This window comes from Hippocampus comes, unplaced genomic scaffold (genome assembly GCF_001891065.2).
Source record: "Hippocampus comes isolate QL1 unplaced genomic scaffold, H_comes_QL1_v1.1 scaffold50, whole genome shotgun sequence".
Lineage (NCBI taxonomy): Eukaryota > Metazoa > Chordata > Actinopteri > Syngnathiformes > Syngnathidae > Hippocampus > Hippocampus comes.
This window is the reverse complement of record NW_017805122.1, coordinates 286,267-309,911: the sequence shown is the minus strand read 5'-3', so window position 1 is coordinate 309,911 and position 23,645 is coordinate 286,267. Positions and strand designations below refer to the sequence as shown.

Sequence of the window (23,645 nt, the reverse complement as noted above, 5' to 3'; positions counted from 1 at the left end):
TAAAAAATAAGAAATAGCGAGAGGCATCACCTCATTGGATAATGTATTTCAGTGAACTTTCAAGGCGCACTATTTCCCCGATTGCGGCAGAATACTGTACTTGCATTTTCCTCTCTCGCCATCTTGTTGCTCGACAGTGCAAGCGGAAGCAATATCTTCGGCGGAGGGAGAGCGGGTGTGGTTCGGATTTAGCAGCCCTTAAAAATTTTTCACCCAAGCTACAAGAGATTTCCCCAGCTAACAGGAACAACGGTGGTGCCATTGGATTCTGGTATGGATATCTTACTTAGTATATTTGGCGTCGAAAGTATTCACACCGTGTCACTTTGCCGTTTCTGGGAGAAATCATCTTTGGCGAGGGAGGGGGCTCCGGTGAGGTTTTCTGATTTTTGGCTGGCAGCACGGCAGGTTTAGTATGGTGGCGCCCGGATCTACATTTCAGACGTCCAGGCTAGCTAAACTGCGAAAACTGGCAACAACCCCTTTTTGAGAATCACGTTTGGAATGGTACAATCGGGTTACAGTAGGGACATCCCCGATTAGTTTTGAAACGAGTGATCGCTTCTAATATTTGACACGGACGCTTCCAGTTGTGTTTGTTTACGTTTGCTAGTGATCCTATTAGCAGTTAGCACATTCGAGGTAAGCAGTGGGAGCTAACGAGGATTACCGTAACGCCATTAATGGCAATCCAAAAATGTTCGCACGTTTAGACGCCCGGTGGCGAACTTCGTTGTTGGGTTTTGTTTAGGTAGCCTGTTATGTGTGGGGTTGACCCCCACCACGAGAGGAGGAGTCATGGAAGCAAAAAGCGGGGCGGAGGAGGGTAGTTTCTCATCGGAAACCCAGGCAGGCTGCGAGGTCGGAACTTGGCCGTGGTACGGGGGAGGGGGAGAAATATGCCTTTGAAGTACTTTGCCACTCAATGGTGAATTGCGCTAGTTCGGGCCTGGAAATACCCACCGGTTTTCTTTCTCGGCCGGGGGTGGAGACTCGGCATTCCCCCCCTCTCTCAGCTACTTTCGCGAGCAAAACAGACGTTTGAAGTGAGGGAAACCTGGCGCAGGTAAATTGGTGCAAAGGGCACTGGCTTTCCAACCGAGAAACGCCGCCATGGCCTGTATCTTAACCGAGTAGGACACCGTGTTTAAGGAATGTTGTTTTTTTATTTGCTCCGTCTGACTGGTCTTTTTTTCGTTATTCTTGTTTTTTTTTTCACACAGACCTAACTGCTGTGCAGGCCGAGGGCAGGCGAGAACAATGGCTACCCAGTGTAAGTTTTGAAAAACAGTCCTCCTGCTTTTTCGGGGTGAACCTATGGCACTCTATTTACTTGCTGATAACAAACACCCACTTTTCTTGAACATGACAAATTTCACTTAAATATAAGACTTCTGACGGAACGACTCGTCATTGCTGACAGTTTGACATCCAATTAAATGTCTTGCCACACAATTGACTTCAATGTAACCTGTAACAAGGCATTTTACGTTCAGTTTCACTGTAGAGGTCTGACTCAATTTAGACTTGCATGTCTTAATGGTTGAGATTGTATAAATATGTTAACTGGCAGGATCAAAAAAAAAAGGACAGATGAACAGTATCAGTGCGTCCCTCACTTTTGCCTATTCATTGAGGCACTCACAATTTTAAAGCTTTTCTTGTCATCAATGGTGGGAGGCAACATACTGCAAATACTTTCTTACTCTCCTAGATTTTTCAGGTGTCAGACTTGGATATTTATTCATTTAATTTCTACAGGAATTAATTAACATGTCGCGTGCCACAGACGAGCTTCCGCCTTGTGTGTGCAGTCTGACAGACCGACAGTGTTTGAGCGCACACTGAAATGTTGGCCGCATCCGCGAGGATATTGGATGCACTGTTGAGCTTTAAAGATGTCAAACTTGTTTTCATTATGTGAAAGACCTTAGTTACGGTTCCCCTCAGGGGACTTTGGGGAAACCACAAAAATGTATTATCGCTGAGGGTGTAACATAGGTTAGAAGTCATGGTTCAGTATGTACTCTACCTTGGTTTAAAGTTGGTACAGTCGAGAAGAAACATGCACGTAAATTGCTTGTCTTGTGTGAACTGGAACTGGTTTGATTACACTTAAAGTGAATCGGTGACAACTTCAATATTTTCTTTTTCAGAAAGTGCAAAATAAATAAATTGTCCTCTTTTTAGGAAATGAAACGTGCAGACAAGCGCAACAGCAACAGTTTGAACGGTATCAATAAATATCCTAGTAAAAGCCGAAAGCATATTTGACAATAAAGATGACCTTGACCTTTTGATAGTGCTTTGACTCCAATATAAAGTTCCTTCAAGAGGTAGTCTAAAAGTTTTGTATTTTACTCGTTTTCTTCTACTCCCTGTTTAATGTCAGTGATGAGAAAGAAGAACTGTTGAGCTCCATTTTGCAACTTGCTGATGATGACAACAAACATTTTCCCCTCTTTAGCTGATTTGATGGAGTTGGACATGGCGATGGGAGACAGTAAGGCTGCAGTGAGCCAGTGGCAGCAGCAGTCTTACCTGGACTCAGGCATCCAATCTGGAGTCACCACCACAGCACCGTCTTTGAGTGGCAAAGGAAACCCTGACGTCGAGGAGGATGATCCGACTTTGTACGACTGGGAGTTCAACCCGCCCTTCACTCCTGAGACTACAGGTACCTATGACCACGCAACATTTAACATCATCCCAGTTGGTAGCCGCCATTAACTTTGTTGTCATGTTTTTTTTCTCCTTACCGTAGACATTGAAGGCTACGCCATGACCCGTGCCCAGCGGGTGCGTGCGGCCATGTTCCCTGAAACCTTGGAGGAAGGCATCCAGATTCCGCCGACACAGCTTGATGCCACTCATCCCACTGCAGTGCAGCGCCTGGCCGAGCCCTCTCAGATGCTGAAGCATGCTGTGGTCAACCTCATCAACTACCAAGATGATGCGGAGCTGGCCACCCGGGCCATCCCCGAGCTTACCAAGCTGCTGAATGATGAGGACCAGGTAAGTAGAGGCGACTTAGCTATGCAGCAACGACAAGAACCTGCCCGCATCACTTACCGTTGCTTTTCTTCCAGGTTGTGGTGAACAAGGCAGCTGTAATGGTACATCAGTTGTCAAAGAAGGAGGCCTCTCGCCACGCGCTGATGCGCTCGCCGCAGATGGTTTCAGCGGTTGTTCGAGCAATGCAGAATACCGGCGATGTGGAAACTGCTCGCTGCTCTGCCGGAACCTTGCACAACCTTTCCCACCACCGAGAGGGGCTCCTTGCCATCTTCAAGTCTGGAGGGATCCCTGCCCTGGTCAAAATGCTGGGGTCAGTAACAAATGGCGGTGTGACACAGATGCATTTTACACCTGTGGAACTTCTTTTCTGAGGATAAAAAGGGCTTCACGGTACAGACAAACAATTATTATCCACACCACCGTATGTGTATTTCATAAGAGCAATCATTTGTCCGTTTGTTAAGAGGTTGGACCCTCTGCTACAGTTCATTGGTCATATGCTCAAAACTGGGCACTACTCATCTAAATGGAAACGCAGTTAGAAGGTAGCAGCTTAGCAGAGGGCGTTCAGTAAGTATGTGGAGCACTCATCCCAAGCAGGCAGTGTGATGGGTGCCCCAGAGCTGAACTTCAATACAGGCTCTGTATCTGTGCCTTTCATTTAAATGTCACATAATTCAACAGTTGGCTTGCTAAAATTCCTGCTAGTTCAATGCACATTGTCACAACACTGATCATTTGTCTAGAAATGGACATAAGAGTGCAGTATTTGTAATGGCTTGAATCGTCTTTTAGCTCACCGGTGGACAGTGTGTTGTTCTACGCCATCACCACGCTCCACAACCTCCTGTTGCACCAGGAAGGAGCCAAGATGGCCGTCCGCCTGGCCGGAGGACTACAAAAGATGGTGGCTCTGTTGTCCAACACCAACGTCAAGTTCCTCGCCATCACGACGGATTGCCTGCAGATACTTGCTTATGGCAACCAGGAAAGCAAGGTCAATACAATATTTTTTTTATATCCGTCTTGATTAGTTTGGTGTGTGTATAAATGCTGACTTAGTATCATTCGCAAAGTACTTTCAAGTTTTGACAAGTTGCAAAAGTAGTTTCAGATGACTTTGATGTACATTTGTCTTTATAGTTGATTATTCTGGCCAGTGGTGGTCCCCAAGCCCTGGTCAACATCATGAGGACCTTCACTTATGAGAAACTGTTGTGGACCACAAGCCGAGTGCTCAAGGTCCTCTCTGTTTGCTCCAGCAACAAACCTGCAATAGTCGAAGCCGGTAAGTTCGTCTCAGGGGTAGAAAAATGCAAAAGGATTCAAATACAGAGGCAAATTTCATCCGGTTTTATCAGCTTTTCTAGTTTTGGCTTGTTTGGTTTGTTGTTATAGCATAAACGGTATAATGAATTTGTGATGATTGGTTTGATTTTCTGTGTGTAGGAGGCATGCAGGCCTTGGGACTCCATCTGACTGACCCCAGCCAACGTTTGGTTCAGAACTGCCTCTGGACTCTGAGGAACCTTTCAGATGCTGCCACAAAGCAGGTACAATACACTTCGCCTTCCTAAAGACTGTTTCCCCCCCCCCCCTCCATGCTTCCATGACTGGCAATAGCAAACGACAAGCAAATGAGTAACACAAATGACAAAATGTGACTCAACCTCTTGTAGGAGGGAATGGAGGGTCTGCTGGGGACGCTGGTCCAGCTGCTGGGAAGTGATGACATCAACGTCGTGACATGCGCTGCTGGCATCCTCTCCAACTTGACCTGCAACAACTACAGTAACAAACTCATGGTTTGCCAGGTAGAATTCTCCTTCCCCCTTTTAAGCAGTGTTTTCCAACTTTTGAGACAAATTCCATATTTTACATTCGCAAAGTGTCCTATGACCTATGCTACCAAATTTTGACGTCCCATATCAGGTGGGAGGTATTGAGGCCCTTGTGAGGACAGTACTCAGGGCGGGAGACAGAGAGGACATCACAGAGCCAGCTGTCTGTGCCCTGCGCCACCTCACCTCCCGACACCAGGATGCGGAGATGGCACAGAACGCCGTGCGCCTTCATTACGGCCTGCCTGTGGTTGTTAAACTACTGCACCCCCCGTCTCACTGGCCACTCATCAAGGTCTTCTACCTTTTGACTCAACAGTCAGCTTTCAAGTTCTCCCCCAGTTTTAAATCCGATTAAATTGTTTAATTTTTTTTTCTCTTCTCCCCCCCTCTCAAATCAGGCAACAGTTGGTTTGATCCGCAACCTGGCCCTTTGCCCGGCCAACCACAGCGCTCTTCGAGAGCAGGGAGCCATTCCGCGTCTGGTCCAGTTACTTGTCAGAGCTCACCAGGACACACAGAGGCGCACCAGTATGGGAGGCACCCAGCAGCAGTTTGTGGTGTGGAACCAAGCCCACTGAAACAATTATTTAGTACTTACTTGGGCTGGGCAATACAACCTTAAAATGCTGATACTAAAAGCAAATGACACATCATGATTGTATACTGTATTGCATGCTCATGTTTTTACATCGACAGTACAAATGTTCATACTGTGTTGCCCATCGTAGTTGGCGGCAATTTATTGGAAATGGTTATAACGAATTACCGTTATATGCAGATTTGTTTTGTCCCTCAAGGTTAGACTGTAAATGGGCACGATTTCTTTGACAGTGGTCAATGAAGTCGCCAGTTGTTGTTGAAGAATACATCATAAATTGATTGGAAACGTAGCTAAATAAAGCAACCCACTTACTAAATTGGGAACGCTCACTGCTTGTGCAAACTAGCTGTGCACATCAGCACGGATTGGGGTTTGAACAATTAAAGTGTGACAAAAAAAAGGATTGCAACAAAAAGAATCAAGCATTTTCTGACAATTTTAAATCGATTAATCGCCCAGCCCGTATCCACACGTGTTCAGACTCTTTCCGTGGTTTGCTAAGAATTTCGCCCTCCTCATACAGGAAGGTGTGCGAATGGAAGAAATAGTGGAAGGCTGCACAGGAGCGCTGCACATCCTGGCACGAGATGTCCACAACAGAATTGTCATCAGAGGACTCAACACCATTCCGCTCTTTGTCCAGGTGAATTCAAAATCGGAAAACAGCCAAAGTACTTGGCATCGGAATCGCCAGTTGGAATGGGTCAAGTCTTTCAGGGTTGCGCACGAACTAGCGGCGACTCTGTTGTGCACCTGTCCAGTTGCTGTATTCTCCAGTGGAGAACATCCAGCGCGTGGCCGCCGGCGTGCTGTGCGAGCTGGCTCAGGACAAGGAGGCCGCAGAGGCCATTGAAGCCGAGGGAGCCACCGCGCCGCTCACAGAGCTCCTGCACTCTCGCAACGAAGGCGTCGGTCAGTGGATTTGCTCCCGTGACGACGAACGACCTTCTTGTGGGTCCAACTGTCACTTAACGCCTCATCATCCTTCTCCCCTGTAGCCACCTACGCAGCAGCTGTACTGTTCCGCATGTCCGAAGACAAGCCCCAAGACTACAAGAAACGTCTCTCGGTGGAGCTGACCAGCTCTTTGTTCAGAACTGAGCCCCTGGCCTGGAATGAGGTGCTTACAACAGCTGTTCAGATTGGTCGTGTTGTGGTCATATAAATATTGACGGCCAGCAAGGGCCATTATTGTTTTAATGCACAGTTGTTGAAGCAAATTAGGACTCAAGTGTGCTGGTTCATTCATGGTCATTTTTTTCTCCCCCCGCCTATCCAGACTGGAGATCTTGGATTGGATATGGGGGCACAAGGAGATCCTCTGGCTTACAGGCAGGACGGTGAGCACTCTCTTTCGCAGTACTTTTGTATTTTGGTGCGAGTCAAAATATTAGTTACGAGTGAGCTTCAGATCTGACACTACTCAAGTGAAGTTGGAGGGGGGGAAACCACATTTACAGTAAACAGACTTGATAAAACCATGTAACTTCGTAATGCATTGTATTCCCAGACTGCTTCTATAGAAATGAAACTACACATTTAACAGACCATCCTAACATTTTTTTTTTTTTCCTCCCGTCTCTCCTTTTGCAGACGGCGCATACCGGACATACCCTGCAGGCTACGGTCAAGACACCCTGCTGGACCCCATGATGGAGGGGGCAGACTACCACACCGACGCTCTGCCCGACCTGGGCCACCACACCGATCCCCTACCAGACCTCGGTCACAGCCAGGACCTGATGGACAGCAACCAGCTGGCCTGGTTTGACACTGACCTGTAGGATTGGTGAGAGCAACTTCTTTCACCCAACGCATAACCGTCCTGTTTATAGCCAATTCTAGCTTTAAAATCTAGTTTAAGTGGCGAACTTATTGAAACGTTCTATGCTTTTTTTTTTTTTTTTTTTTTTTTTTCAGTTGTTCCGGTAGAGCCTGCATTGTGATTGGCCTGTAACCTGTCTTGTCTGAAGCAGCGTTTTGAATGGCTGTGTAAAGTTGTGATGGTATAAGAAGGAACAAGGGTTAGTGGAAAGTGCCTGACACCAGAAAACAAAGATGATGGCTGCCATGGGAATGTTTTAAGCAAGTTGAAAACTGGGGTGGGTGGGGGGGCTTTAAAGTATCCGGGAGGAATGTGACATCACAAGATGGAGGTCTCGGCGCAGGTTACCTGTTTGGTTGAGTGCACATGAGTTGGATCTTAAAGTTGGTAACACATGTTTTAGGCTTGCCTGTATTATCCTTTTTCAGTTCTACTTTTTGTATTCTATTTTTTTATTTCTTTTTTGTATTACTCATTCTCTGTCATGGTACTGACCCAGCTTGCCTTCACACTAGCCATCTTAATTTTCTCTTCAGTGCTAATCACTTTTTTTTTTAAACAGACGTATATTACATGTAGTGTTAAGTTATAGTGATATTATACAATGTTTTTTTTTGTTATGGCCGAATGTGTAGAACACTAATAATCAGTTGTACTCCGACTTAAAATGTAACATTGTAGTTTTTTTTTTTTTTTTATAATCAAATGGAGGATGATACATTCTTAATATGTGCTTCTGTAAGCATAAACTGTCAGTGTCACATGTTCAAAAGAGATGAAACGTGGGTCAAATTGCGAGATTTGTTGGGGATAAATCTAGAGAAAAGTGTTTTATATACATTCACTGGTAGGTTACTATTTTGTATGCTATCATTGGGTGTGACTTGGAAAAAGCGGTTGGCACTATCAAAAGGTAGCCAGGTTGACAAACCAGTTAAGAGTCCTGCTGTGTTTCTTTTGGAGACGAGGTTGTGACACAGCTGAACAATAAAGTCATTTTATTTCATTTAGTGTCCATCCTTTCTTTCATCCTTATTTGAAGTAGGCTACCAATACTTGCGAGTCTGAGCTTTGCAAACTGCACAGGATTGTTACCAACTGCAACTACGCCATTTTTAAATGGTCTTTGGAGGAAGAGAGGCAGATAATTTAGATATACACACACTGCACTTTGATAGTGCAATACACCAACACGTTAAAGGCTCGGGATGTTTCTCATTCAGTCAGTAGGTGGGGGTAAGTGGCTGTCAAATTCCAAACATCTAAAATGGTCCATTGGTCCTCCAATGGAATTATTCAAATATTTAACATCTGATGCACACACTATTTGTAGACTGAATGGCTCAAGAGAGGCACATTTTAAATTGTGGTTGACTGTTACATAACGGTATACGTTATAGTGCTCTGATTTTAGGCAGAGGATTCATGAAAAATAAAAATATTTGACAATGAGGGAAATTAGGTTGTCGCCTTCACGGTTTGAAGTCTACTTGGTCCAGGTGTGCTGCCCCCTAGTGAGCAGGTTGCAAACCTGCACTTCACAACACCGAACTAAGATTCACGCCTCAAGTTTTGCTCCTTTGACTGCAACGCCTTCGGTGCTCATGCAAGCTTGGTAACGCGAGTTGGATATGCGTTTAAACGATTTCGCTCGACTCTGCACTCCTATGATGGCATGATGCCAATCACGCCATTATCAACGGCCATGTTTGCGAGTTGTGCCCACTCCTCTCTGCATTGCGCTCATCCTTCTCAGGATGACCTCTTCTGAACCCATCCAGCCTGTAGAGCTTGTACAGATGACAGCATGGCAATGATGCCCAGTAGCTGATGTCACCATCTCCATGCTTCCTCCCTTGAATGAAACAATGCCTTCTGGCACCACAATGCCCACTTTCTTTTCATCTTTATGAATAAAGACTCCATGTCTTTAACTGCTTGGAGATTTCGCCACTGGTGTTTTGGATCTCTGCTCCAAAAGTCAGTGATTCCATGAGCGCTTAGCAGAGAGCGCTCACAGGGTTCAAGTACATTTATATAGGGCACAGTTACAGCCCACCGCATGAATTTTTGTGGCCTACTGAAGCCAATAAAGTGTGTCTACTTCATATTTCTTGTGTCTACTTCATATTTCTTGCTGAACGGGTTTGTCGACTTCATTTAGGTGTAAAATCAGGACCAAAACAACAATTTGACTTCACTTTTTTACAGCTATTAAAAAACATTTTCACAATACCTGAACATAAATCGGCTCTGATTCCTGAAAATACAATTGCCCCCCCCCCCAAAAAAATGTAACTGTCTGTAGGTAGCGACAAGATGAAAGCAAAACACTCATTTGGTCTAAAATACCCCCCCAAAAACTCCACAACTTACTTCACCATAGTAACTCGGCACCAAGATGCCACGAAACATGCACTGAAAGGAAATGACATAAATGCATTCATTCCAGCACTGCCCCGCCCACAAAAAATGTTTATAAAAAAACAACACATATATATAGTAAAAACAAAACTAAGTGAACTCATTCATTTCAGATCCTTTTGGTGTGTGTGACATGGCCACCAGGAGCAGTATAATACACTCATGAGACAAGAGTTTCACAAATCCTGTCAGTGAAATCAGTCATTTGGAGAGGATAAAGAATACATGCATCAGGGTGTTTTGTCTGTATACATGAGTTGATGCACTAACGCTGCCAAACAGAGGCTATTAGAAAGCCTCTCTATTTAGGCTGTCTAACTATTCCACTAATAATTATTTAAAAAAAAAGACACCGAAGCATCCCATGAGTTCTCATCCTGTAGGAACAAGAAGGAATTCTTTTCTCCCTCCCCAGCGTCAGATATTCAGCTGCCTGCCCGCGTGGGGTGTCTCGGTGGAGATCCACATTCCTGCAGGGATTCTAAGATATCTGCCGTGTGTCTGTCCCACAGCTCTCTTGCATTGGTACCATTGTTTCTCCCCACCCTGACACCCCCATCCCGAAGCTCCTCCTCCTCCACCTTCCTGCCCCGGGAACAAATCCGAGTCTCTGTTGTATGTACGCGGACACGAGCAGTATGTGGTCAACCCACTCGGGGCATTCCTGCCTCTGTGAGGGCCAGTGGGACAGAGACAAGGACAACTGTGTACTGTGGGATAGGAGTGAACAAACATGGCTGACCCCATTTGCACTGGAACTCAGCAGCAATCTATTTGAAGTGTATCTCTGTGGGGTGCTAACATCTGATGTTTATTTCTGAGAGTGATTTAATTACCATAAGTGCTGCTAAAAGACAGTTTCTTACAGTTCAGGGCGTAACGATAGTGATTATTTTCCCCCCCTCCTCATCAATAGTTAATATTTGCATTGACCCTCACCCCCCCCACGTCCTTTTGCCATGGATTTTTTTAACAAGCACAAGTAAATAAATAAAAAATAAAAATATATACCCTACCGACCAATCGTTTGCCCAACCCTGCTTTAGATGCGCAAGTGTAATATTTGCCTGACATGGCATTTGTGCGTCTTAACTCAAAAAGATGTTTTCCAACTTAGCAAATGAAGGCATACTCCAAAACAAAAAGTCATCTGTTCTGAAATATTAATATTCCGATGCTGCCTGGGTGTAATTCCGGGCCGACTGACCCCCACAACAGACCGGGCTTTGTCTGCCAGCTGCTGCAGCCCGAACACTTGCAAACCAATAGCACCACAACAAACAGCTTGAGATTTAGAGAAAAAAAAATACCTATGCTGCTTTAAAAACTAATATAAACACACTCGCACATGATATGCATGTCATTGATGAGCTTTTTACAACCCCTTGGTTGCCCCCACCTGCATCGCAGTTCTGAGGTTGTACGCCTGTCAATCAAAGTCAGCTGAGGTTGGCTGCAGCTCACCCGTGACCCTACTTGATACAATCAATGTCGAAAATTGATGAACGGCTGGGTTGCATGAGCCTTTAATTCAAAAACATTCCAGTTTACCAATAAGACCACTGAGGGCCATTGGATCTGGATTGTTGACCCCGAAGAGCGCCGAAGGCAGATGGGAAAAGGAACAATGGCCCGACCCATTACGAAGGGCGGCAGCGACTGACACAGCCACTGTTGCTCCAAAGAATGCTTGGAAGCACGCCAGAGATGGACCTCACCCTCCCCAATGTCCACTGTCCCATGGTGCAACTGGCCTGCTTGGGCGACACCTTCAAGAGCATCAGAGGGGAAGCAAACAAACAAGCAGTGTCACCATCGTCTTTGGAGCTTAGAAGGCTACCGAGAGGTTGGAAGAGGAAGAACCCCACCCCGGGCAAGCGCAACTTGCATGGCTACGGCGAGCACCTCAGGGCTTGGCAAGAAGAAAAAGAACCCAGGACTCATGGATTCTATTAGCAAGATCTTTGGAGGGGACAAAAAGAAAAGGAGCAAGGTGGGCAACAATGCATTTAAAAGGGTGGTCTTTTTTTTTTCTCCCCCCCATTACCATTTAAACTGATTTGAACGGAGGTTGACTTTACTGCTTTAAAAAATATATATACATATTTATCATTTTATACTGACGCATCATTTCAAACATTAAGACGTTCTAATTGATTTAAATTACCGTAGTCACTCAATGCACGCCATGTGTTGTGCTTTCAGCAGCTACAATCCACCTAATAAGAAGAATTGTTATTCTGATTGGAATTGCCTCATGCTGGGCGATGTTTCAAATATTTTGTCCTCTGCTGCTTAAAAAAAAAAGATGCAACAGTTTCACAAAGCCACACACACACACACACACACACACACACACACACACACACACACACACACACACACCAAAAAGGGGCCAAATTCTGATACTCTTCGTGCATGAAATCTCATTAAATTAGCCAAATATGCATTTTACTGTATTGCCAAATGTAGTTTTCGCCCATAGTGTCATGTTATGTTATGTCTGGAATGCTATCTGTTCTGAATAAACACGATTGCTCATGATCACATTTTAATTGTTGTCCTTCATAGGGGTCATTCCGGGGTCACCTGGCCGCATCACCCCAGCAGTCCTCTGCCCGCCGCAGGACCAATGAAAATGCTGTGGTCCAGTTCTTCCGCAACATTGTATGTTTCTTATTTAAGGACTAAAATATACGCACACAACATATATATCTATAAACAGAGTGCAATTGCCACGGTGTCAACTGTGTTAGCCTGTGATATTATTATTATTATTTAACTTCTAAGAAAAATGACGTGGCTGCTGCAACCAGTGCAGTTGGCCACGGCCTAAACGTAAAATAATTTGCCAATAATGCATGTATTTAGTTATTTATGCTATTTCAGAGTCTGAGCTTGTACTGTAAAATAAACTTTAGTGTGCAAACAAGGCTACCCTGTGGAACACCATATTGAACATTTTAGATGTCTCCATATGAAATAATGCCAATTCAAAACATCTATGCTGCTCTAACTGAGAATCATATTGGATTAATGCAAAAGTGGAGTTTCGTCTCCTCCAAATATTTTATTGCTGAAGTGGCAATGAGTTACTCTGTTCTTTCTGGTCTCTTCTTCTCCTCAGGTTTCCTCGCCTCGTCCGAAATCCAAGGTAAGTGAAGTATTTGTTGTGTTTAATTGATCAACACTGATTTCTAGTATTTTGTTAGCTTTACCTTTCCAGGACACCAAATGGGGATGTGCCGTCAAAGGAACTCCATCATGCTTTGTTTTGAAACTAATCCTCGTGAATGGGAGCCTCATTACTGTCATCGCAAAGTGCCATCTCCCTTCATAATACTGTTTTCTTTTTGCAGTGGAGGGAAGTCTTTGGCTTGGTATGTCAACATAAAGTCACTTTTTTGAAATTAACTTTTTTTTTTTTTTGCGTGCATGCGTGTGAGTGCAATGTTTAAAATGCATGTTTGGTTTGCACACAAGTTGCTAACATCAAAGCACTTTTGGCCACGTAACTGCTTTCCTCACTCGGCCGACATTGATTTTTTTTTAAACTTGATCAGATCTCGGACAGAATAGAATTAAAATATTGCGGTATAAAATTGAACTTAAGCATTGGTTGCTGTGTTTTAGATTCTACACAGACCCCCCCCCCCAAAAAAAAACACGAAATGAACTTAGAATTCGATTGGATGGAATATTGGTCTGGCTGGTTAGTGAGTTAGTTTTCATGATTTTGAGTGTTCCCCATAGTTCAGATTTTTTAAATCTAAATTCCCAGCACACAGTACGGTACATTTTTTTTTTGACTCAGCCACAAGTGAAAACTTACAAAATGTTGTCTTATTCATGGTTCTGTTCCAATTGCAATTGCAATTTCCCCTTGTTTGCTTCCAACCCAGAGCAACACTCAGCTTCTTGGTGACTATATAAAACCACTCGACTCTTAACGAGCCACAACCGGTAAAACATTTTCTTGTAGGGTCGACTGGTTGACTTGTCATCGGTATAATTTCACAACTCTCTCTCTCACGTCAAGAGGACCCGACATTCCATCTGTATCCTATTTGTATCTTCTCACGTTTCAGATGCCGTCTTGTACTTGTGATGTGACACTGACCGACTCTCCCCCCTCCCTTCGCTTTGGTCCCATCACACAAAAGACACCCTCCACTTGTCATTCAGTCTCTTTCTCCTTGTAGGTTGCTGTTACTGCAATTCACTGCTCACTTTTAGGAACATTTGAGATCCGGGCATTCAATGGAATAATTATTTTTGTTGTCATGAAATATTGATCAGTCATATCAACGCGTCTATTTTAGTTTGGTGTCACCATCACTCTATCTTGCGGTTTTACTTCCCGACAGTGAATTCCTGAAGGTTCACTTGGGATTTTTCACCCTATCTTAGACAAGAGATTCATGTCGACAATTTCAGCATCCTGTTGCCGATCGACTTATTCACCCCCGGCCCAACTATAGCTATAAACCAAAATGATTTTTTTTTTTTTTTTTAAATATTTGTGTATCGGAATTAGGTGAAAGATGGTTTTCGGTGAGCTTACGCGGCATGTTTTTCTAGGCTTCGTCACCACGTGCAGAGAGCACAAAGTCACCAGTCAGACGACGCAGGGAGCAAAGCACACTGTCCAGACTCTTCAACCTGGTGAGCAACATTCCACCCCCCCTCCCCCTTGACAATCCACCCTTTTCGACGCCCTTCTGCACTCAATAGTGATCTCTTTAAAAGTGAACCATCTCATGAAAGCTTTCCAATCTGTGTTGACACCAGTGACGCTCTCATCCGAAACCAGTGAGTAGCAGATTGCTAAATATGAACCCTCATTTAGGCTGGCGAGTCACAGTATCATATCATCATCATCAACTTTTTTTTTTTTTACACATTCATCAATTTAATGCTTAACGGCACCCATTTTTTTTTTGTTTTTTTTTTGCTCCATTTGGATGAATCCCACTAAATGTGAACAATTTTGACAATCACATCTCAATTTCATGGGTCCCCGCAACTCTGACTGGAAATTTAAAGTCCCTGTCAAGTGAAAGTGACACACCACAGAGAAGCGTGTGAACAAGGCCGTCAAATTTGAATGATTAAAAAATAATAAATAAAAATGTAGAGGGCATATCCATTAAATGCATCAAACCATGCCCCACTGAAAAAAAAAAAGGATTGTATTTTGTAGCATCTTTCTTATGGCTACTACCAATTCTCTTCACATGAGGATAATCTCTGAATTGACTTCACAGGGTCTTTAAATCACACCTCGTGGGTTCTTAGCAACCAATCGTCGTGGACAGAAAGTCAGTTTTACGCCTTTGTCGTCCTCAGGGAGATACCAAGTCCCGCCCACCCCCTAAACGCTGGAGCACCATCTTCTGAGGTCTTCTCTGAGACCCAAAGCAGGAAGTCAAAGCAGATGGTGCGGCATGAGGGGGAGCAACATAAATCGGGTTGCGGCAGACTCACAACCATTGTGTGTTAACACCCTAACACTGGATTTCTGTACCCACTCTCCACAGATGGAGACGGTCTCGTCCAAGTGCTTATTTAGCTTTCCAAGTCTTTAAAAAGTCTTGTTAAGCTTTGAAGAGCGTATATACCGTATATATCTCACTGTAAAAAAAAAAAAAAATCTCCCTGTTGATTATCATAGTCTGATGGTGCTAATGTTTGTACAAGTTTTTCTACATCCGTCTTGTGTTGTCTGTTTTTTTTTTTCGGTATGAGCGATCCTTTGTGTGCCTCACCGTGTTCTATTAAAAAAAAACACACACACACTCAAAGGGTGTGCTTGTTAAAATGTTCTTGAAACGTACACAGAATTGTAACTGCTACACCTCAATGATTAATCATGTACAGGACAGTCAGAAATGAATCGATCTGGTGAACATGCCCTTTTTCATTGCACTGTTGCCCACTAATCAAAGCCCCACAAGTGAGTTGGTGGTATGCATGCTATTTATTACATTTGAAGACGTAACGTTTTGTGTGGTTTGCGGGGGGAAAAATAGAAAGGTTTGTTGATCCGATGGTCAGTTTGCAAGTGGCTCAAAGGTTTTAGGGGAATTAAAAAAAATGTTAATGGTTTTAGAAAGGATGTGTCATTTTTTTATTTAGTCTTCCTTGTGAATATTGTTGTCACTTCCAGATGTGTGCTTATTTTAATGAGTCAATGCCAAAGGGTGTTTTGGTGTTTTTATTAGAAATTAACACTTGTTGATTTTGTCATATTTATGAAGGCTTAAACTGCAGCCTAACAGAAATATAAACACTAATTTAGTTTACTCTTTGCTATGTTCATTAAATTGCATTATTATATTAAAAGTCCTTGAGTCTAACAATTGTCTGTCGTTTTTTTACATTGTTTTTAGCATTACATTTAAATGTGATGCAAGTGCTGCAGGATGGTAATGAACTCAACTCCCTTAATAAAATCAAAACTTTACGTCAATGTCTGCTAGCTTCATGCTAACACATAATGGAAAACTCCATAGACAGGCTGACGAACAGCATCGTCGTTGCGACTTTGTAACCCTTTAAACAAAAGATATTTGAACACAAATGGTTCAGTAACATGAAAACAAATAATGAACATCTCAGTTCCCAAAAATCAGATTTTTCTGGCTATTCCTTGATGGGTCAGGCATTACAGGGTTAATGCCCTGAGAACGGCTCCAACTACAATATTACAGTATACTGCTCCCAGATGGCTAAAGCACAAACACCAGTAGAAGCAAAATAATGTCCATTGAATTTAAAAAAAAAAAATTACATTCTATAGAATTTATTCAATCATTACTCTTGTTTTTATAAAGAATAATAAGTGTGACAGTATTTTTCTCATCAAAACATTACATCGTACATTGAAAAAACATCAGTGAAAATGATTTACTTCATTTACTTGTAATTTTAAGATCTCAAGAGAATTTTTGTTTCACTTTCTTTAGTCATTCCATTAATACATTGACTACAGGTACTTCAGTTTTGCAATGGTCCAAAAAGTCCAACTTCAATAGCGTGTCATGACTAACCTGCACTGGTCCGACAGTTTCCATCCAAACTTCGCTGCAGGAATGAGTGAGGGTCGCTGGTGTAAGATGACAAAACTGGCCAGAAATAATTAGTGTTACTTTCAAATATTACATAGAGCAATAACAGAATTTTAAACAACAATAGATATCTCTAAAATCAGATTTGGCGAAAGTCGAATTTCAAATATCTCACACACAGAACCATCCAAAGAGTTTGCGATATTGAAACACAGCTTGTTGCTTGCCAGCAAACCATAGCATGTCTTCCTAAGTAGCTAGCCAAAGCAAATTTTATATTTACGATTAGCTGACGCTTGTATATTACTGGGTATAATACATTTATCAATAAAACTCATATTTTTGTTTGAAGTTTAATGAAGTGTCACACCGTAAACACCGCTTGATAATAAACTTTCATCTTACCTCAATTTGCTTTTTACGTTCGACGGCGAGTTAGCTGGTTAGCCATTAGCCGGTGGCCCTTCGGTTCGGTTCGTAAGGTTTGCAGCGCATTCGAAATGAGTTCTTTTATAACGAACTTAACTTTTCTCACATTTCTGGCTGGGAAGCTCCTCACTGCCGCTGACTCGGTTGGAACACGGACAGAAGCCGTGCGTCTGCACGAATTCGAGTGCGGCAAGTTGTCAATGGTTCGTTAATTTGAGACAGGTGCGATCTTCGCGCGATTTAGCCTGATTGTTTTTTGAAAATCCATAAATTGAAATGAACACAATCGAAAACGATTTTTTTTTGAACGAGACTTTGTGTCTGCGTGTAAGGAGTAGAAAGCAGAAGTACACATTTTTGCGTAAAAATGTGAGGAGTAGAAGTACAAAGTAGGCTTTAAAATAACAACGCCACGAAATTATAAATACCCCAAATTTCTGCATAAGTATTTTTACTTCGTTACTTCACACCGCTGCATTAAGCTGACAATTTTAATGCAAAGGCACAGTAAAGGATAATTAGACACTGAACATAAAAGGACACTGTCAAGATAATGAGCATTCTCGAACACATAATCCCACAACATTATTCACAATTTAATGACAGTCCAAAACATAAACTCAAAAACTGTCTGATTGCCTTACTTGGCAAAGAAAGGTCAGGTACAAGACAACCAGATTTTTTTCGATAGTGCTCTTTTAGTAGTGTATTTGATACCACTATCCATACTCGGAAGATGTACCTCATAAAGTATCCAGTGAGTGAACATTAAAAAAGGATGACTGTTTCAGTCACATAAATAATGGTTAGCAATCGCCATTTTCATTTAGTACTAAAAAAAAAATAACTATACAACGTTTTTCCTTCACATTGTGCAAAACAGTATACAATAAAAACATATTTGTGTTGTATTCGATTTGTCTATTTTTCATGTTCCGATGCAAGTGGAAGGCAAATAATGTGTGTGCAAATATAGGCTTAAAAGAAATGACGAATTGTAACAGGAACAACAGCGCTTGTCACAAATGTACCTAAGCGCATCAATCCCAAGTATCTTTCCCCAAAATGTAAGACATCAAAATGTTCATAAGCCGCTCCAAAAGAGCTGCTAATGGGTCATTCCGTGTAAAAATCAACATAGAATTCTCCTTTCGCCTCTCAGATTTTCTTTAAACTTTGGAGTACTTGTGACAGGCAAAAAACATAGATTCCACACACACACACACACACACACACACACACACACACACACACACACTTTTTTTTTTTTTTTGCGAATTAAAGATGCTTGCCCCCGTGGCCCTTGTGAGAATAAGCAGATCAGAAAATGCATGGATGGATGATATCAAGCCTCAGAGCATTGAAGATAAATTTTGCATGTAACTCAAGACAAAAAAATATTTATATCTTGAAAAACTCATAGGTCTGGTCAATCATAAATTGCGGCACAACTGCAGTTTCAAAGGTATGGATGGTCACTTTCACTTGCAACCACATCTCAAAATGAAGTGAAAAGCTTCGCGTCGAAGGGAAAATCCTTAGTTTCGATTTTACATGGAATGACACTTCTAGATTCGAGACTCGCGTGGATGGTTTCAAACTACTTTGTTTCCTCAAAGTTCTCTCCCGCCTCCTCTTTGTATGCATGACCACCAGTGTCTAAATGTTGAGTTCTTAGTTCTTCCACAATCCCGGACACACTTCCCAGCAAACCGCTCATCCCATCCTCCATGTCTCCGTTGAAATCCACTTCCTCCACTTTCACTTGTCCTCCCATGGAGAGAAAGGCGTCCCCGCCATCAAACGAGTAACCGTAGCCATCGTCCATGTCGGCCCGAGCCGAGCCCGCGTTGTTATCGGAGGAAGCGATCCTTTCGCATCTGGCTTGGTGCCTCAGGAAGCTGTCTCTCCAGATGACCTTCTTCCCGCACACGCCGCACTCGTAAGGCCGCAGCCCCCCGTGGGTCTTCAGATGCTTGGTGAGATGATGTTTCATCTTGAAGGACTTGTTGCAAACGGGGCAGCCGAAAGGCCGCAGGTTGAGATGTTGCATCTTCACGTGGCGGTCGCGCATGCTCTTCAGCGTGAAGGCTTTGCCGCAGTGACAGAAGTGGACTTTGCCCGAGTACGGGGCGCTGGCCATGGCCACCGAGGATGACGACGACGACGGCGTTGGGGGCGACGAGGGTGGCGGCGGCAGACTGGCGGAAGAGGGCGGCAAATGGCGACTGGAGGAGAGGGTTAAGGAGGAGCCGCTCTGCACCATGCTGGTGGAGGGCCAGCTCCCCTCCGAGGCAGCCAAGGTGAAATCGGGCGACGCGGGCACCAGGGGTCTCTGAGAAACCTGACCCGTCCCATCTTCAATCTCATCATATGTCCCAGAGTGAAATTTGCCCTCTGTGAGACATGGCAAGCCCTCCTCAGCTTTAGCGACCACCTCCCCATCTTGTGGTCTGGACTCTTGTTGAGACCAGGGACCTGCTTGCCACTGCACTCGGGCTAAAACGGCACAGGGTTCTCCTAAAGGGCTTTCGGCTTTATGGCAAGGCGGCACGCTGGGCAACATCTGCGATTTAGCTCGTACCGCCACCAAACTCAACTTCGCCGTGGCTCGTCTTGACTCTTCGCTCTCGACTAACATGGGCTGTAAGTCTCCTAGAGAAATGAAGAACCACGGTTTGAAATTCTTTAAATGACCATGCTGTGAATATAGACTTAATTTATATTACACTAATAGATTTCATATAAAATGCCTTTTCGCTGAACTTGCCTATTTTTAGGATACGTGAGGAAACCCAGTGCAAAAAAAAAAAAAAAACCCACGCAAACTCCACACAGAGATGTTCCAACAGAGAATCGAATCCAGATGTCCTGACTGTGAGACGTGCTAACCACTAACACCACCTCATGCTAACTATATAAAATTGTTTTTTTTAACTTTATGGATAATAGGAGAAAAAAAAATAATGCGCTTCGTATTTTCCTGAGCACACATTTGTATTTGTGCTTAAAATTAGGGTTCATAGTAGCTTTTTTTTTTTAAGCAGTCAATTTTGGTGCCAATTTTATTGTTTTGTTTGTTTTGTTACTATAACAACAGATAATGACATTCAAACATCCCCCCCAAAAAAAAAAAAATTTTTTTTTCTCTTTGTCAAGTTAAATAATATTGGAATGGAGTGACGGTTTGTCTTTTAACCCTTTTCCGTTCAGTCTGATTGACAAGTTAAGCTGCTGCCTGCGAGACAAAACATGATACAAATTTCCACACTTAAACATGCTTTACGCTAGTATCATAAATTGTCTTTTTTTTTTTTAAAAAACTGTTGTGTGTTTAATCTTACCACAATGACCCGTTGGTGCAAATCCTTCTTTCTTCTCAACTGCCTCTTCTCCAATTCCTTCATCCGCCTCCAGCTCTCGTTTCTCATTCTTCTTCCTCTGCGGTGTGTCGCCACCCTCACCGCCGGTGTTCCTTTCGCTCTGCCTGTCAACACTCTGCAGAGCTGCTCGAGGCTGACACCTGAGCTTCTGTTTCAATATCTCTGCACTTGGGCTACCGTGGCCGAAATGGCCACTTTTGCTGTCGCAAGTCTCTTCGCAGCAGGTGTAATCGCTCTCGGAGTATGGGAGGGCATCCAGTTGGGAGTCGGCCAAGTGCTGCCCCGAGGAGGGCCGTGAGCTCCCCCATCTCGAAAACTGCTGCGGGCGCCTCCACGTCGCTAAAGGAGGCAAGGCGTCGGGTTTATGTGCCTCTTTCCTTCTCCCGTCTCTCTCTAGATACAAACAGTCGGTGCTGCTCGGCGACTGCTGTCTGGATGCGCCGCCGGCGTAAACTGCCGAAGCGTCCGGCGGGGTTACGTCTGCCGAGGGCCGGGGTCTTTTTAGGATCTCTGTGCATTTGTCCACGATGTGCCACATCTGGAGGAAACTGGCCACGGTGACGTAGTTGACGATGTCATCGTGAACGATACTCAGCTGGCCTGTGTACGCGGAACTTAGCACGCTCTCAAACGCCACTGGGTCCATGACTGACGGGAGGGAAACTGTTGTCACATTCTTCAGTAACACCTTAGGACAAACAAATGACAGTAAGGGATTCATGACCGACAACAACACAAGAAAGCACAGTTCTAAGCTTTCTCTCTTTCGAAAACACCCTAAGCCGCCACAAGATGGCACTAAAGAACCGCCTAATAGAAAAATAGTACTTTGGTGAAGTTTGAACACGTGTCTCCCACTTTGACAAAACCATGAAAATTAAACTAAAACACCTTTGTTTGTTGTGAGAGAATATCCTACAATTCAAACACTCTTATTTAAAATTAAGAAATTAACCTGTATTAACACACAAATACAGACTGCGAGTCCCACCTGGTCATGGAAGTAAGGCGAGGATGCAGCGAGCACACAGCGATGGGCCTTGAACACTTTTCCTTGCACGTGGATCGACAGGTCACACAGCCGTCCCTCCTCTCGCTGGTGATTCAGATTGTCCAGGACCGCAGCACGCACAGATGGGAAACACACTTGCACAGTCAAAGCTGCGGGAACAGTCGAGGCGCTGGAGCTCGGATCCATCGTCGCGTGATGATACTATTGAGAGAGGCATGAGGTCAGATATGTGAATCCCATGTGTTCTCCATACTCAGTGGTGATCAAAGTTTATAATCACTTTAAATGTACGTATATTTTGGGGTTCCTGTGTTTAAAATGCCATTTATAGCTAGCTGGTTGACGCAAGTTTGAAGCTCAAGGCCATTTGAAGCAAAGGACACTGTAGAGACTGTATATTGATGAAATAACCGTGAGCCATTTTCTTCTTAACTTCCTTGAGTCCATTTGGATATATAGACTCATATATACGACTATATTTTGTATTGTTCACGATTAATCGTTCAATAAAGTAAAAAATAAAATAAAAAATAAACGCCCTTGTCAGGACCAACTATTGCGTCCAGAACCTTCCAATTGTCACCAATAAATACATTTTGTATTGAAGTGAGGCTCGAATTGGAAAAACACACCGTTGGGTGTGTTCAAACGAACAAAACGCAGCAAACAAACAATATCCTAGCTGAAAATGTGCACGCTTGAATACCAGATGTAAACACTTACCAGCCACTAGCACATTGAGCTAACTGACATCATTACATAAAGCACCCGCAGCACAGTCGACACTGTTTGTTATCAATAAACAGTATCAATGTTTAAGCACATATCTATTTGCTGTATAACAGCGCGTCCCGTGGCGTGTTGCTTCGTCTAATCTAAATTCCCTAATTAGCATCAATGCTAGTATGTGGCTATGACGCTAGTTAGTTCGCAGTTATTTTCACTTACCTGTCCGAAATCTTTGCGCGACGCTTTTTTTATAACGAAAACGTCGCGTCTTCTGTCATGCCCGGTAGATTTATCATTCCCGGGTATAGTGTGTAAAGTGTATTTTTTAAGTTGTTACATAAAAATAGTATGACGAAGAAAGCGAAGCAGGTCCTTGTTTACGACGCTGATGCACTGATGCTCATTGGCTGGCTAAGAGCACCACATTCTCCAACGTCATGAGGAAACGTTTAATTCCCTTTTCTTCCATGAGAATCAACCTAAAAGGCGTTTAATATTATCACACTTTGGTTATTTTCAATGTTGGTGACGATAAAAGTAATACTTTACATATGTGACATTGGAGATGGAGCCATTGGGTCACCGAGTTCCGCTCGTAAGTTTTTAAAGGGACATTGCATCGCAATTGAAAATTGCAGCTTTGCTTATATTGAAGGCCTGTGTATAGTTTTCGATCACGTGATTTTTTTTTTTTGGGTCACGAATAAATAATAAATCGGGTGTTTTAAATTCACATCGGGTCTCTTGTTATGATGCTGAAGGAAATACAGTACAGGCAAACGTAAAATAGTAGGCCTTTCCAATTTATGTTTCGTTTATTTTCTTTTTGTTGTTGTTGATAATAAATAAAAAATAATAATCAGGCCGACATATGACATGAGAGAATGACAAGAGATGGAGCCATTGGGTTACCTGCTCCAGCAAGAGGATTATTAAAGGGCCAGTAGACTTTAAAAGCGCTGCGCTGTTTTACAACGACAGATTATTTCTTGCGTAGTAGGCGTTTGAAATTAAGCGAGACGATTGAAACGAATGAGTGGAGGGCATACAAGCAACTGCTGTCATTGGCGTGCGTCGGTCTTTTACCGCAGTACGTCTGCAGCATCATCTGAGGGGCAGAGTTGCTGTGGCGCAGCATAAGGCACTGTCATCGCATCAAGGACGCATCTGTTGGGGCTTTTCGTTTTCTCTGCTGGATGATGGATTCGGTTGCGCGCCTTCAAGATGATCTACAGCGCGACCAGGAATTCTTTCTTAAGTCCAAGGGCTGATTAGATATCTGAAATTCCACGTTTTCCATCGTGGGAGAG

The 23,645-nt window shown here is 43.4% G+C and overlaps 3 protein-coding genes across 9 annotated transcripts; 2 read left to right on the top strand and 1 right to left on the bottom strand.

Annotated features, from left to right (window-relative positions):
- The first annotated feature begins 111 nt into the window (after window positions 1-111).
- LOC109513623 (catenin beta-1-like) lies at window positions 112-8,294 on the top strand. Of its 5 annotated transcripts, none has more exons than XM_019866183.1 (17): window positions 112-271; window positions 1,224-1,273; window positions 2,468-2,677; window positions 2,765-3,015; window positions 3,090-3,328; window positions 3,814-4,015; window positions 4,162-4,306; window positions 4,468-4,571; window positions 4,698-4,832; window positions 4,951-5,154; window positions 5,261-5,419; window positions 5,987-6,106; window positions 6,225-6,375; window positions 6,462-6,583; window positions 6,743-6,803; window positions 7,057-7,255; window positions 7,385-8,294. In XM_019866183.1, the coding sequence occupies exons 2-16, from the start codon at window positions 1,261-1,263 to the stop codon at window positions 7,245-7,247; spliced, it is 2,307 nt and encodes a 768-aa protein (XP_019721742.1). In that variant the 5' UTR covers window positions 112-271; window positions 1,224-1,260; the 3' UTR covers window positions 7,248-7,255; window positions 7,385-8,294. The 5 variants fall into 5 exon arrangements, with proteins under 5 accessions (XP_019721742.1, XP_019721743.1, XP_019721744.1 ...); XM_019866184.1 differs by lacking the exon at window positions 112-271 and adding an exon at window positions 426-642; XM_019866185.1 differs by lacking the exon at window positions 112-271 and adding an exon at window positions 871-1,066.
- Window positions 8,295-11,483: 3,189 nt separating this feature from the next.
- LOC109513577 (myelin basic protein-like) lies at window positions 11,484-16,071 on the top strand. Of its 2 annotated transcripts, XM_019866122.1 has the most exons (6): window positions 11,484-11,705; window positions 12,284-12,379; window positions 12,840-12,866; window positions 13,072-13,092; window positions 14,294-14,377; window positions 15,062-16,071. In XM_019866122.1, the coding sequence occupies exons 1-6, from the start codon at window positions 11,601-11,603 to the stop codon at window positions 15,110-15,112; spliced, it is 384 nt and encodes a 127-aa protein (XP_019721681.1). In that variant the 5' UTR covers window positions 11,484-11,600; the 3' UTR covers window positions 15,113-16,071. The 2 variants fall into 2 exon arrangements, with proteins under 2 accessions (XP_019721681.1, XP_019721682.1); XM_019866123.1 differs by lacking the exons at window positions 11,484-11,705; window positions 13,072-13,092 and adding an exon at window positions 14,504-14,524 and having other exon boundaries at window positions 12,298-12,379.
- Window positions 16,072-18,574: 2,503 nt separating this feature from the next.
- On the bottom strand, window positions 18,575-23,116 carry zbtb22a (zinc finger and BTB domain containing 22a). Of its 2 annotated transcripts, none has more exons than XM_019866108.1 (4): window positions 22,555-23,116; window positions 21,586-21,807; window positions 20,556-21,282; window positions 18,575-19,866 (listed from the first exon to the last, which is right to left on the bottom strand). In XM_019866108.1, the coding sequence occupies exons 2-4, from the start codon at window positions 21,790-21,792 to the stop codon at window positions 18,812-18,814; spliced, it is 1,989 nt and encodes a 662-aa protein (XP_019721667.1). In that variant the 5' UTR covers window positions 21,793-21,807; window positions 22,555-23,116; the 3' UTR covers window positions 18,575-18,811. The 2 variants fall into 2 exon arrangements, with proteins under 2 accessions (XP_019721667.1, XP_019721668.1); XM_019866109.1 differs by lacking the exon at window positions 22,555-23,116 and adding an exon at window positions 22,330-22,538.
- Window positions 23,117-23,645: the final 529 nt, after the last annotated feature.